General features: G+C 50.7%; 1 protein-coding gene across 1 annotated transcript; it reads right to left on the reverse strand.

Annotated features, from left to right (window-relative positions):
- Nucleotides 1-1,273: 1,273 nt before the first annotated feature.
- GDF7 (growth differentiation factor 7) lies at nucleotides 1,274-9,635 on the reverse strand. Its single transcript, XM_088150534.1, has 2 exons — nucleotides 9,281-9,635; nucleotides 1,274-2,296 (listed from the first exon to the last, which is right to left on the reverse strand). Exons 1-2 carry the CDS (start codon nucleotides 9,633-9,635, stop codon nucleotides 1,335-1,337), a joined length of 1,317 nt encoding a protein of 438 aa, XP_088006660.1. The 3' UTR covers nucleotides 1,274-1,334.
- Nucleotides 9,636-15,426: the final 5,791 nt, after the last annotated feature.

The raw sequence follows: 15,426 nt of genomic DNA on the forward strand, positions 1-15,426 counted from the left end.
GTATGGATATGTGTATGCTTGTATACACACATACACAAACACCCCCCCAACTAATCTGAAAAGGAAAAAATGCTTTCCAAGTTGAAATATCCCGCTTTTCATAGTTTAAACTTTAAATAAAAATTTAATTCCAGGGGCAGGGGGAGGTGTTCACTAAGTTAATTAACACCTTGTTGATGTTTCCTCAAGTACCCCCACTCCAACCTAATTAAGAGGATGGTGAGAACAGGGCCAGTCTCTCTTATTTCTTAATAAAAATGCTAAGGATTTGCTGTTGGTAATTGAAGTGTATTTCTTTAACACAGCACTAAAGCAAGAGTTTGCAGTAATCTATAAGGTTGTGAGCACTTCTGGTTCAATTCCTAAAAGGTGCTTTGGAGTACATTGGGAGACACCCCATTCCACGAAAAGACACAAATGCTTCAAGAACTGCAGATAAATTCTCCTTTCATTCATCTGCAGCATCTTCTTGGAAAGGAAACGAAATCACTGCATAATCCTAATAAGATGTCTTTGGAAAGAAAGATGCCAAGATTAGTAAGAGAGAGACCATCAAGAGGGAGCAATGGAGGACACTGGAAATGAAAGGGTCAGAAAATGGTTTGCAAAATTGTATTCTGTGGGATCCCACCACCTGAAGTGCAGCTGGTCCATCATTCCCAGTCTTCCACTCAAAAGGCAGCTGCTTGATGAATTTCAGGGAATGTCCCCAGTGGCTGACAATGTCCCCAGGGAACCGGTGAGTCTCACCAGCCTGACCCGTGAATTGTGGGCCTTCAGAATATACTCCAGAATCATGAGGAAAGTATAGGATGTGTGTGTGGGTAGATATTGTGTTTATGTGTGTGTATCACACAGACACATGTATGTTGCAACTTGTTCACCAACTATCAGAAGCTGGAAAACTACCAGAAAGGCGGCAGGTGAAAAGGCAAGCGTTCACCGAAGTCTTCCGGAGACTAGATTCCAAGAGCACGTTCCCCTTCTTCTTCTTCTTCTTCTTCTTCTTGTTCTCTCGCTTCTCTAAAGTGCCCGTTGGGCGGCATTGTCACCCAAACCTCGGAAGCCGTCGGAGTGAGAGATGCAGCAAGCCCCGCCGCTCAGGGCTGAGTAAGTCAGGAGCGCCTCCGCCCGGAACTGCTGAGCCGCTCCGCGCCTTTTCCTGCAGGGTCGCTGCCGAGGGGGCGCGGCGCCCTGCAGGCCCAGCCGCCAGTCTGGTGGGTTTCCGAAAGCTGCGAGGGGGAGGCGCGGCTGCTCCGCTCCGCTCCGCGGGAACCGCGCCCGGAGGGGCGAGGCCGGAGCAGAAAGAAGGCGAGGCTCCCACGCGGCCGCCGTTACCTGCAACCGCAAGTCTCCACCACCATGTCCTCGTACTGTTTGTAAACCACGTTGTTGCCGGAGTCGATGTACAGGATGCTGATAGGGCTGAGCTTGGAAGGCACACAGCAGCTGGGCGGGGTGGACTCTGGGTCCATGGAGTTCATGAGCGTCTGAATGATGGCGTGGTTGGTCGGCTCCAAGTGGGAGCGCAGCGGGAAGTCGCACACGCCGTCGCAGTGATACGCCTCGTAATCCAGGGGCGCGATGATCCAGTCGTCCCAGCCCAGCTCCTTGAAGTTGACGTGCAGCGCCTTGCGGCTGCAGCGGCTCTTCACCTTTTTGCTCTGGCTTCGCCCGCCCGCGGCCCGGCCCGCCAGCGCCGTCCGCCGCCTTCGCCGTTTCTGTTTGGCCAGGGCGCCTGGGCTCAGCTCGTGGGACCCCAGCAGGAGCTCGGACCCACCGCTCAGAGCCCGGATCTTCTCGCGGATCTCCTTGAACAGGTTGTCCTTCCGCTTGGTGCGGGAAAACACCACCAGCAGGGCCCTCTCGTGGGGCTGCGCTGGTTGCTCCCGGCCGAAGCCCAGCTGCCGGGGGGGTAAGAGCTGCCCGGACTGGCCCGAGACGACCCGTAGCCAGAAGCAGAGGGCGCGCGGGCGCTGGGGGCGGCCAGCCTGCTCGGCCCAGGGCCGCAAGGCTGCCCAGACATCGAAGACCTCCCACTGGGGCGCCGCGGCGTCGCCGGAGCCCAGAAGATCGCCGGCTCTGGAGTCCAAAAGGCCCGGCTCCCGGCCTTCTGCTTGGTCGGGGCAAGTGGAGAGCAACAGGCGATGGAGCATCCCTTCCGGGGACGAAGCCAAGCTCCTGTTTTCGGCGGCTTTCCGCAGGATCCTCAGTTCAGCCCCCACCACTTCGTCCGCCTCCGCCAGGGAAGAGATGTCGAAGAGGTATCGCTGCCCGGCCTCCCAGGAAGAGTCATCTGGAAGAGAAGCGAAGAGAAGAGAAGTGGATGGGCGGAGGCGGCCTTAAGGCACCCTAAGAGCCGGGCGGCTCGGTCCCCCTGGCTGCCTGCCCTGTCTGGGAACGCCTGAAATGGCCAGCTGAGGAATCCACTTTCTCCCTCCCTGTTTTATTTCCCCCAGTTTTTCTGATCAATTGGAGACAGTTGTTTTGGGGCCCAAACTGTTTTTCCTGATAGGGACCCTCACCGGCCCCAGGAGTGTGGCCCTTGCTGCTTCTTATCTATAAAGGCAAGACCTTCTGAACGTGTGCAGAGACACTTGGATCACATACTCAGTGCCTGCTGTAAAATAAGTTTAAGCCACTCTTCTCCCAAAAAACTCATAAAGGCCAATTGTGAAATTGCATTAAAGTTGTGCTTTTGAGCATGTGCAGAATGTCTCAACATAGCATGGGGAACGCTTTTGGGTTCAAGAAATGGCTTTGAAAAACGCACACCAGCAGAAAGGTAACTTGGGAGCTGAAATCTATCTAATTTTCAAAACTACGGCTGGATAGGATCTGTCCATAGAAATGACCAACCTAAAACCTTCCAGCCTTGTTAGGTCAACAAGAGACACTGAAGCAAACATCTGAATTTATTTCTCAGCCCAGGCAGGGAATGGGTTCTGGGGAGGGGGAGAGAAACGGGCCCATGTTTTTCTTCCCACGCTACCCACCCTCTCCATTGCTACGAGCCAAGTTAAACATTTCCCCAGTCTGTCAAGGATCATTTTATTTGTTCACGTGTGTGCCTACTTGCACGTTTTCTTCATTTAAATGCTCCAGGAGTGAAGGTGGAGGAAGAGAATAGTGCTGAGTGAGTTAATCCCTTTTGGGGGTAACCCATATGAATCCCCCTCCCATCTCAGTTCGTTTATGTTAGAAACCAGACATGAACTTTTCCTGGGATTAATTAAAGTAACCAGATGTGACAATAAATATACACCACAACATTAAAATAAATAAAGGGAAGGAAGAAGCAAAATAAACGAAAGAATGAAAAATAAAAGGTTCTCATATGGGCTTTCTCAGCAGGATAGTACAATGTGGTTCCCTCCGCCACCACCCCAAATGCTGGATAAAATGAATCACCGCCAGCCAAGTAAGGTGAGCAGTGAAGCAGGGAACTTCGGGCTCTCCAAATGTTGCTGAGCTACAACTCTCAGAAGACTCACTTTAGGCATCCTAGCTGGAGCTGCTGGGAGTTGTAGTTCAGCAGTATCTGGAGGCATTACTTGACCTTGGTTTATCTCTCAAGCTAAGTAAGGTCAGATCTGGTTAGTATTTGTAGGGAAGACCATCAGGAAATCCTAATTGTTTAGGCTTGGCTGGAAAATTGGTGATGGTGGTGGGGAGAGAATCCTGGGAGAAGGTAATGGCAAACTCCTTCCACATACCCATAGTTACATATCTCCATGAAGCCACTGGATTCCAAGGAGACTGTTTCTTTCATAGTTGGAGGAGGATGGGTCCCACAGCACTCATTAATTCTGGGGCTTGTTAATGAGTTAATTAAAAGATGCTCCACTGGACCAGTTGCAGTGGCCAACTGGATGCTTCTGGAAAGCACCTAATCCTTTTTCTTTCTTCCCAGTAATTGGAATCCAAAGAGTTTCTGCCACTCCTGGCGCAGAGTGAGCATAGAGCCATTGGAGCAAGTAGCCATAGAAAGCCTTGAACGTCTGAGTGCAGAGCAGGATCTAAATCTATCTTCCCCAATTTATGGGCCTCCAGGTGTATTGGGGAAGCATGACGTAGGCCTGCTAGCTGAGAATTCTGGGAATTACATTCCCCATACTTCAGAAGGGTAGACAACTTGGGATAGCAGCTCTGAACTGTTTTGAAACGGGAGTCCTGTGCCTACTACTCACATCCCCCACTGAATTCAGTGCTTCACCTCTCCCTGCGGCAGTGGCCACCCCGAAAGAAAAGGGGGGATGTGGCGGTGGCAGCAAAGAGCAAGCAAGCAAGCACCCTTCAGAGCATTTAGAGAACATTATTCCACTTGCTCAGTACTCCCAGGGTGCACCAGGGTTTTGTGCCTTCATTGCACCTGCAGCCAAGCTCGGCGGACCATCCGGAGAAGCCGGCAAACAGCTATCTCAACTTCTGGCCACCTGACTTGTGACCTCTGTCGTCACCCAGCCATCCTTGGGGAGGTGTAAAGTCTGTCTCATTCCTGTTCAGGTGGCATCACACAGCAGGATGTTGAGCTATCCCTAGCGGGGATCCCAGGCTGTTTCTCTGGTAGCCATGGCCTTCGGAGGCCTCGGTGGTGTCTCAAAGGCTTCAGGGCCCCTGGAGCCTCGGCTCCCACCTCTGCAGGATCGGGACCAAAACTCAAATCAATCCAGCCCTGAAATTCTTCCCTTGCAGTTCGATACCACTGAAGCTTCCCTTGGTGAGCCTCTAAGACACCCTGACTTTCTTCCCGTGTTGCTCACAGTTCGCCCAAACGCATAGCCATCTGCAGCCTTTATGGCCGGAGAGCAGAAAATAAATTGCTTCTTACCATCTAGGGTGGAAAGATTTAGCGCCCAGATCTGCCACTGTGGCCAGGTATTGCAGGACTGCACATCCCATTGTTCATCCTGGTGGCACTCAATGGGAGTCCAACAATAATATATTATTGTTTAAGCCTAATAATATTTAAACCGCTAACTATAACAATAGCAACAGGAAGGCTTTAGATTCATTTCTTTACATATTGTACTCGATCACATGACTCCTATTCTCTATCCACCCGATAATTTTTCTGCATTTAAAGATTGGCTGATTTTAATGCAAGAGCTTTGGGATTTGCAGATACAGTAGCTGCAGATGCTGTTCTAAAAGGGGCATTCTGGTATTTTAGAAAGTGGTATTTCTTGTTTTTGTTTTTTTTTAGAAGGGGCCTGCCACGGGCACACCAGTCTGCAAAGTATAAACATAACAACATGTGATTTTTTCTTCCTTTCTATTGTTTTCCTGGTCTGCAAAGTGATACAACAAGGAGCACTGATGAGAGTCCGACTCACTAAGTTTAGTGAGGTTTATTCCGAAATCAGCGAACAGAGAAAAATTCATGTGGTTGAAAATTAAAAAAAAAAAGACGGGGAAAAAAATAAAATAAGAAGCATGGCACAAATCAGTTTAATTTCGTTGATTTAGGGAGCCTTAACATTAACTGAATCAAAGTTAATGTTATCAAATTTGTCTTCTTTCTTTATTAAATCCAATTTCGAGGCCGTCCGACTCCGTAACATTCTGTGCGACTTATAAATAAAAACAAGAAAACAGTGCATATGTTAAAAGATCATAGCCGATCGGAAGAATCATTCAACCATTTGTAAAAACCAGACTTAACTAATGGGAACTTCACAACCTCCCTATCATGGACTCTCTTGTCACAGGTCCTCCGAAATCCACAAATTTATCCTCGGCGGTATCCTCGCGCATGTGAGCCATAATCTAGCTTCCTTGCCTCGCCTACACACTGAAACGTGAACTTTATCAGTAGATATCTGTGCGCCTTAATCTGCAGATTCATAGGACCCGCGTTTGCGAATACAAACAGAAATAAATCTGAAAATCCTTTCGGCAGAGATTCCAACCCACGCATACCCGCCGGGGTGAGCGATATATTTCTCTGGGGACGATCAATTACAATACTCTTAAGATTAAATCGAGCGGCATTTGGAAGATGCAGATCGGGCGAGCTGCTCCAATTGCCGGGGCAAAAAGTTGCGTCCCAGCCTCGCGTTCCGATACGAAGAGGGCTCTTTGATCAGACGGCCTCCCGGTCTGTTTCCAACCCTATTCACGAGGAAGTGCATGCACCCATTTTCTTTGTCCTGTCTTGCAGCTCGCGGGTCCCGCATGCATCAGGTGGCAACGTGGGCACATGTCAATCTTGCAGGGCTGACATTTCCAGGACGCCTCGTCCCTAAGAAATCTGACAACTCCGCTCTCCTTACTGGCGGCATTTCGTCGTCTTTAATGGGGGGAACCCTCGCTCGCCTAGCAGAAGCCGAAAGAACCCAGGAAGCAGCCGCTCTTAATCTTTCTTTTAGACTTGCTTTTAAACCGGCCTTAAAAGTGCCTTTCTCCCTCCCCAGCAGCACATCATTACAAGGCGGTGTGCTCTCTGCCCCGGTACTCTAGTGATTTTGGTTCAGCTAGAAATAACGGGCGACTAAGCTTCATTGGTAAGGCTGGCGGGCTAGCTGTCTCCCCCCCGCCTCAACTCCTTTTCCTTTTCTATTGTTTTGACGTGGCGTTTCATAGGATAATAATCCTACACAGATCATGTAGGAGAGACACCCCGGCTGTATTCAAAGGCGTGCATTTCCCTGTGAGCCGAACGCTGAAACTAGAAGAAATGTTTGTCAGAAACGGACGATGGACCGAGAAGTTGTTAAGGCCAGTGCAAATCTTCTCGGAGCGTTTTCACGGCCCTGGGTATCATTTCAGGTTAACAACGCAGGCCAAGGAACAGAAAGACCACGCTTGAGAAAAGTATTCAAACTAGTTGGAGGGTTCCCTCTACTCCTGCAGTTTTAATCTCTCATTCCCTCATTCCCTTTCTCTCTCTTCCTCCACCCCTTTCTTCTCTGTCTTTTGATATGTTGTGATTTTAAGAGTCACCCGCGGCGTCCAACTCTGGAAAAAAAAACCTCCACAAAGTCGTAGCAATAAATCACCGAACTCCGTAAGGCAGTCAGAATTAAAACGCAAAAAGGTGCGCGGCCTTTTAGGAGGAGAAATTCAGAGCGGGCAGCCTTAACTGTCCCCCACTGAGCTCCCTTCATTTGGGCTGCAAAGCGCTCTCCTGGGTTGCAGTTCCGGCTAATTAAGAGACCAGCCAATCGCGGATCGGCGCTCCGAGACACTCGGCTATTGGCTCGCCGTTTCGAGTCAAGGTGATGAGCCTCTGGTTGGCGGCGGCGGCGGAACAAGACTCCAGCCGTCGGCAGGGAGGTCAAGAGAAGAGGTAGCCGCTCCGCCCTTCCTTTCCATTCCTCCCCGCCTCCCTCTTCCCCCGAAGGGCTCCGACGGAGCTTAAGCGATCCAAAGGAGCTGAGCTGCAAACACCTCGCAAAGCGTCCCGCCGCCGGAGAGGGGCCCCAGCCGAGCTCAGAGAAAGAAAGTGGGGGCGGGCCTTGCTCTTCCTGACCCGGTGGCCAAAGAAGCGGGGAAGGGAATCTCCCCTCTGCCCTCTTCCCATCGAGGCAGGCCAAGCCAGTCCGGGAAGGAGGAGGGCGCGGAGGGAAAAGCCGCGCACAGGTTGACTGGGGCCACCGGCGGGAGAGCGCGCTGAACCGCCAGAGCAGGAGACGGAGGACAGCCCGGAAGCCCTGCCAGAGCGGCGGCGATCGAATATCCCGAGACGTTTCGGCCGTGGGATTTGAAAGGAGCTTCCTAAAACTGGCAGCGCCGGCCTTCGCTTCTCTCTCCCACCCCCGTGGCCTTCCACCTGCTAATATCCACCCCACCCCGCGCGCGCCCCGTTCTTCGCTCCAGCCAGTCAGTCTCTCGCCACCTCCACTCGCGGCATCAGGTGGCCTCAGTGCAGCGGCCCGCCCACCGGGCACGAAGGGAAGGGAGGCTGGGAGTCGCCCTCGCCTCCCCCACCTTGCATCTGATCAGAACAGAAGCAACACCCACCCACCCCGAAAACTGCATTTTCCCCTGAATCAATGAATCCCAGTTTCATTTTTCCCTCCTCAGCTGTGCCCTTTCGTCACCCCCCGGGTCTTCCTGACTTTCTCCGAGCAATCTTCCTCCTTCAAGAGCAAACGAGTTCCCAATCGCGAAACCGGGAATTCGGTCACCCAAGCCCACCGTTGTTCTGGGGTGATTCCATTATCACATTCGGGCGCCCCGCAGATCTCCAAACCCCGAGATTCCCTAAAAGGGATCTGCAGGCTTGATTCGACTTTGGGCCGGGACCGAAACTCCCTGCAGGGGAATACTTTGAGTTGTGTGGTGGCTCCCTTAGAAGCGGAGGCCAAACAATATGTATGATCCTCCGCGACCCCCACCCCATTTTATATTCCCTTCAAGGTACAACTAATGCAGCAGTTTGGACTGAGGTCCATTGTCTCTGCAGTACATTTTCTCCTTCAGCTACTGATCTTTAAATGAAATTTGCTTGAAGATCATTTATGACATGAAAACTGAAAGCCGTGAAATCAATTTTCAGTCGCAAAGTCTAGATCACAAAAATGGTCATCCTGCAAAATCATTAGAGTCTAAGGGACGACACGGTTAGTTTGGGTTAGATTAGGAAGGATCCTATCGATCTTTTGTATTAGATCCGATTAATTGGGGACTAATTTGAGGCGAACGGAAGGTCACTTTTCAGCTGGCTGCTGGGTGGAGTTTAGTATCTTGGGGTCGGTTTCCTTGTAGCTGGATTCGTTGGGATGGTTCAGTCATTATTAGAACAATCGTTTCTTTTTTTCTAAAGGCAAAAACAAACAACCCCCCCCCCCCAACGAATTGGGGAGAAGAGGGCGATTGGAAGAGACAGGGCTGAATTATTTCCCAGGGGCTTTCCTTCCCCCCGTCCCCAAATTCATTGCCCACGACATCTGCAACAAAACCCCAACATTGAGACGGTCCCCGGCAGAGTTAAACAAAAACGGCCTGCAAGCCTACCAAGCCCCCCACCTCCCCTTGAGCATCAAATCACCCAGGATAGGTAGGAACAGCGCTTGCAAATAAAGGGGGGGGGCATCTCTGCTCTTCGTCAAGACGCACCGACCGAGCCAATCCAACTCGCCCTCCCGGAGGAGAGGAGGAGAGGGCTAATCTGGCAGAATCCTGCGCAACGGTTCGGGATACAGCGCACCCCTGGGCCAGCTTCGTGAGCAAACCGGCCCGCTCGAAAGAGCTCGGCCAGCAGCGCTTTTTCTGGGGGCGCCCGCGCAGAGCGCCGCGGAGGGTTCCCGGCCGGCCGGCCGGCTCGCTCGCTCACCTCGCGGCTGTGCCCTCCTCGCCTGGTCTGCGAAGCCCGTGACGGTGTTGGCGCGGCTGCTCGGGGCGCCGCCGGTCTCTCCCTCCAGCCGGGGTGGCTCCTGGCCGCCGGCTAGGCGGCGGTAAAGCGCGACCATGTAGTCATGCGGCACCACCGTGCCGTTATCGGGGACGCCGCCATCCCCGCTCAGCCGCTCGCCGGGCTTCGCCTTCCAGAGGCCGGGGGCGGCCGCCACCGCCGCGTCGCTTGCCGCTGCCAGGGGCCGGACAGCAGCGGCGTCCAGCTGTCCGTGGCGGGGGCGGCAGGCGCTCCAGAGGCAGCAGAGGCAGAGCGCCGCGGCCGCCCTCAGCTCCATGCTCTCGCCGTCCTCCTCCGGCTTCTGGCAGCCCCGGCTCGGCGGGCTCCGGGCGGCTCGCGCAGGGGCTTTGAGGGCTCCTCGGACTCCCCGGCCGCTTTTTAACATTGTGTTAACTCGACGCCGAACCAACCAGGACAACAACCGCGGTGGCAGCGGCTGGCTGGACCCTCGCAGCGCCCCCTGCCGGCCAGCCGCCGCCGCTTGGCAAAGGCGCCGCGCTCAAAGGCGGGGAAACGGGAGGCGGGCGGAGCGGAGGGATGAAATAAATAAAAGAAGCGGGGGAAAATACAGCCCCCAATATAAACAGCCTCGCTGAGTCACCTATTTGCTTTTACAAACTCTTCTTCCTTCCTTCCTTCCCTCCCGCTTTTCCTGTTTCTTCCCCTCCCGATGTTTTTTTAACCGAACGCGTCGGAAATAACACCAGCCCGGGAGAGCTGGCCGGGGCTCCAGGCGCGCGCCGCTTTGCCAAGGGGACGGAGAGCTGGACGCCAGGACCCGGTTGCCTTCGCCTGGACGCTGTAGCAAAGTCGCCTGCGGGAGGAAGGGACAGGCTGCCCCTGCGGATTTTCACCTCGAGCTGCATAGGCGAGCGGGGGCAGAGAGGAATTGGATTCACCCGACGGGAAGTTGCACTGGCTCGATCAACTTCCCCGAAACTCGGGAGAGTAGATGCGCTTTCTTCGATTTCCAGTTTTCAACTTTCCTGCTCTTTCCGTTAAGCAGCACATTTAAATCCAGTAGCCTCCTCTACAAAAAAAGAGGGTTTGAGAAGCGAGGAGGAAAAAAACCTGGACAATTCAATATACTACCACAGTAGTCACAGCAATAGATGGAGCAGTAGCGACGTTGGTGATGGAAGGAGGAGTAGCTGGCTGCAATTAACATATTTATTAAGCAGTTTGGGCTAACTTTCGGCGCAAAGGCTAGTCCCGCCGGTCCCATTTAACTGACTGGAATTTCGTTTTGAGCGACCGTGCCGAGAACGGGGCTGCGTGAGAGTTCAAAATGGCACCTCCATTACTCCTGCTACTGGTACTAGGGCCGTTGTGGTGTTAAAGCTATTGCCATACTTTTCCTACTAGTGATCTCTGTTATCACTACTGACCCCACGGAATGGAATAGTATTATTAGTCATTAGTAAGTACCTATAAAACACATAGTATAGATGTACTAAAAAATAAAAATATATGTATATGTTTATACATGTTGTATATTGATTCCTAGCCAACCTCTAAGCAGATAGGCTAGTCAGCTGGCTCCGTAAAAGCTCTTCTCTAACCTTAAGCCCGCAGTGTTCCCATCTTTAGGCACTGTCAGGTGCTGTGAAATTAGGAGTCAGTCCCACAACAGAATGGAGGTATCCAGCCTTGGAGGGCCTGGAGGTTAACTGAAGAACTGTAGAATACATCCATTTTTAGTGGGCTTTGCTGAAGAGTCTCTTTTCTCTCCGCCTCCCTTCCTTTAGAAAGTAAGTCCCATTCGATGGGGGAGACTGGGAGGGTGGGTTCCAGGCTCCACCTTCCCAATGTTAAACCAGCTTTCCCCAGACTATGTATTCTGGGGGGGAAAAAAAGGTCGTCTTTACATCCAGCTTCCCGTTTGCAGTGTGTTTTAGTCAAGTTTATTTGGAAATAAACTTCGTTGAATTCATTGGTCCTTACTCCCAATTATGACCTCCGTTTGGGTGTATGTTTGTGATCACTGCAGCTTTGCAAAACCCTAGGAAATCTGTGTAGGAGGAAAGGCATGTTAGTCTACCTTAGCCTAAAAATTGGGAGTCTGGTAATTTTATAAAAGGTATAAACTTTACGGCTCATTTCGATGCATTTGAGAAGTGAATTGCGTTCACGAATGTTTATGCTTTTAAATAAAATATTTAAAAAGGAAAAGGAAGTATATGGTGACTTTGACTTTAATAGGGAAAATCGGTATGTGTATAGTTTTCAGATCTTGCTTGAAAGCAAAATACAAAGCAAAACCCAGTCTCTCTCTCTCTCTCTCTCTCTCTTTTCCATCCCATTCTTCCCTTTGGCCTCTTTCCAGTTATCAGGAGTATTAACCTTTCCCCTCTTCTTGAAGACTTCCTCGGTCAAATTCAGATGTTTCTCTGGATCCTGATACACATCACAAACCTGCTTCAAGGCTAGTTAATTCAGCTCTTGCAATGGCAGGAGAGGTTGGGCAGGACGCCCGTCTTTTCTCTGGAAATAATCAAATCACAGGCAAGCACTCTAGTCAGCTGGGATATATTGGCTGGCATGGCCCGACCAGCCTTTTAAATCTAACATGCTGGGCATGAAGACGGGGCAAGCCGGGCCAAACAAAGACTGAGAAGTGGGGTCGGGATACTTTTGAAGAGAAAGTGCCCTCCATTCTGGTCCTGCACCATTTATTTTACTGGATTTTGTTTCTCTTGGGAGTAGTAAGTCCCCCATGGTTGGGGCTCTGGGTTCACTCCTTGGGCGTCTTCTTATGCTCCTCCAGCTTAGAATCTCTCTGACGTTGCTCAGCTGAATTAAACATTTCATAGACATGGCTGAGAACTTCTACCTCTGCATCTCATTTCACTTTTTTCTAAGAAAAATCTTGGGAAATGCTCAAATGGGAATTCTGGGAGTTGAAGTCCACTCATCTTAAAGTGGCCAAGTTTGGACAACACTGATGTAGCTGTTGATATGCTGAGGAGGAGAGCAGCAAAGGGAAAGGAAAAAGAAAGCCTCTGCTATTCTCTACTGGTCGGCAAGCCTGCAAGTCTATATAATGCATCAATGGGGAACCACGAGAGGGCCAAGACATTATTTTATTTGAGCTAAAGTTATGATGAGACTGTTCTGGCCAAGGCAAGAACCAGTGAATGGTGCTTTAAATCAGTAGTGGAGAAATGGTCACAGAGATAACCCCCTGAACTCACAAGACTTCCACATTCTTCATCAGAAGTCTTTTGAAAAGTGCAAATAGCAGTGGAAGTCTGCCTGCTGCCCTTCTCCAATTGGGTTTGGAATTCTGGGAATTGTAGTCAGATGTATGGAGGCACCAGGTCAGACAAGGCTGCCGTGGGAATAAAGCTGATTTAGCATATACTGTGAATAGAACTACAGTGCTTGGGAATCTGAAGAAAGGGATGCAAAGTGATCAGCATCATAGCAAGCAGTTAAAAATGGAGAAAGGAGAGGACTTTCTTCAGTTGTACACCTTTTGTCACACTAAATCTCTTACAGCTCGATTTATTCCAAACTAAGTTCTGTTGACTTCCAAGGAAGGATACAGCAAAAGCTTTGCAGTGTGGTCCTATGTGGGTCTACTCAAACAAAAATCCCACTGAGTTCAAATGGGTTATATCCCCCCCCCCAAACAACTGCAGGATTGCAGCATTAGCCCAACACATGACCCTGCAAAGTTCTCCAGAGTTTAGCAGAATACTCTTCCAAGTACATTACAAGCTTGATTTTTGTGATGCCATAAATCTTTGTGTTATATAGTGTACACTGTAGCTGGGAATATAATGCTTATTAAACTGGAGTATATATAGCCAACTCTATGCTCACATACAGACATGGAGGGCTGGGATCACACGTGATAGAAATCATAGTTTATAATCTGTAATGGCCAGATTAATACAAGTTACTAGATGAAAACAAATGCTCTCATTACAGATTACTGAGCTACAGGAGCTCAGTCAGAGAAGGAGAGAAGAAATTCAATCCTTGTCATTTCAATACTATCCAGTTTGGCGATGTTGTTCTCAATCTGGTTTAGATCACAGAAGAGCTTAAATCCTTTTTATTCATGAAATTGGATACAGGCATTGAGCGCGGAGCCCAAGTAGGTTGTACCTTAAGTGCATTGCACCAATCCAGTCCTGCCCCACTGTGGATCATAAACCAAGTTCATGGCTTAGCATGCTATGTGAACTCCTCGCATTGTGGTTCAGACAATGAATCACGATCAAGCAACCGCGGCTTAGCGCGAGATGCGAAACAGTCTTCTCGCCCTCCCTTCGCTACCCGCTCCTTCCTCCGGTACAGAAGCGACTGTCAACGGAGCACCAATGAAAATCGGAAGGGAGAAGGGGCGTTCCTGGGACGAGGATTTGCCACAGGGTGGCTTAACGTTGCCTGCCAACGACATCCGCGGGGTCTGGGTTAATTGGCAGGGCTGAGCAGCGCGGTGGTTACCAGTTCTTGGGTGCTCTGCATCCCGGAAGAGGCCCCGCCGGTTTTGCAGTCAGTTTCCCTGTTTCCTGGAGGCTGATTGTAAAACCGACGGGAAGATACGCCATTCTCCGAATCCCGGAATGGAGGCAAGGAAGTCCGAGAGCGTCGGGAACTTTCTTCGGGAGTGGGAGCAAGCCGGGCGAGCGGCGGTGCTTCACTAGCGGCCGCGCGAGGGTCTTCTGCGCCGCCGGGCGCGCCTCGCTGCCCTCGGGGTGGCATGCGCGCCTGGTCCGCCGCCGCCGCCGCCGCCGGCAGAAGGGGCTGCCCGGCGGCGAGAAGGAAGGCCCGAAACTGGGCAGGGGGCAGGTGAAAAACCCGCCCTCCTCTGCCACGGCTGGCTCGCCTGGCCACAGGCGCCCCCCCCTTTTTTTTTTGGCCGGGTCCACTTCCGCGGATATAGTGGTGAGGACTGAAATCTTGTAAAACCTGGGCCGTTGCGCCCCAGGAAAGCGCCTTTGTTTTCCTCCTGTAAGGCATGGCTTATCGGAAGAAACAAATGCTGTTAACCTGCCTGTAAAGAGGCATCCCGAGAGTTCAGCGAGAGAAGTAGCTAAAAGCTTTCTGGAGGTATGGTGGAAATGGACTAGACCGAAGCAGGTAATCCATCCTTCTGCAAACTGAGTACAAAACAGAGAGAGGATCTGAAGCTGAAATGCTATTCCACTCTCAAATAATTTATTCTTCCCAGAGTACATACTCTGCTTTCCCACCCCATCGGTTACTATGGAGTATCAGGGATGGGGAACCAGTAGCCTTTCCAAGGTAGCTGTATTACACTTGCTAGTGTCCTCATGGTTGGTAATGCTGGCTTGTTGTTCAGCAATGTTTGGAAGGCCACAGGCTACCCAATATTCTTCTGTATGACTCCACTACAAAGTAAATGCCAACTCTGGGGAGGTGCACAAACCAGCACTTTAAACATTCTTTGCAAATGGACGTGGAGGAGGCAGAGCTCCGGCAGAGGTATAGTACGGTAGTGTGGACTTTTAAAGATCTCGAGGGACCTCAATTATCCAGTCAGCACCAATGCCGCCTGGACTGCAGATATTGGCATCTGAAGTCACAATGGCGAAGAAGGCTACATTACACCCTGACTGCCATTTTAAGACGATAAGGGGAAATTAGTGTGCCAGCTCTCCTTTTTTTGGCCATTGCGATACAGCACATTTGTGCAGGGTTAGGGTTACATCTGCAAAAACAAACAGTTGTCACACACACAAAAAATGTTTTCCAGCACTCAAGTGGGGGGGGGGTGGCAGGGGGACCAGATTTAAGGGTCTCAAATTACCAGAAGGTAGATTTGGGCTGAACATTAAGAGACAGAGTAAGAGGAGTTTAACAATGGGCTGTAGGCCTTGAAGCAAACAGACCAAATGTTAGTCATTCCTCCGGAATGTTCTGACCTTAAACACCTGTATCCTATTAGCCATTGTCTCATCTTACTCTATGATTCTGATACTTTATGAATGAAGACCCATGCCAGTCAAGAGCATCCCTGTTGATCAAACAGCCTGGTTTTTATTTATATGCTCCCCACTATGTTGAAGTATCTCAAAGTGATTTATGAGAAA

Source organism: Python bivittatus, unplaced genomic scaffold (genome assembly GCF_059951505.1).
Source record: "Python bivittatus isolate LINGU-HERP-01145 unplaced genomic scaffold, Pbiv_v1 ctg000020_np1212, whole genome shotgun sequence".
NCBI lineage: Eukaryota > Metazoa > Chordata > Lepidosauria > Squamata > Pythonidae > Python > Python bivittatus.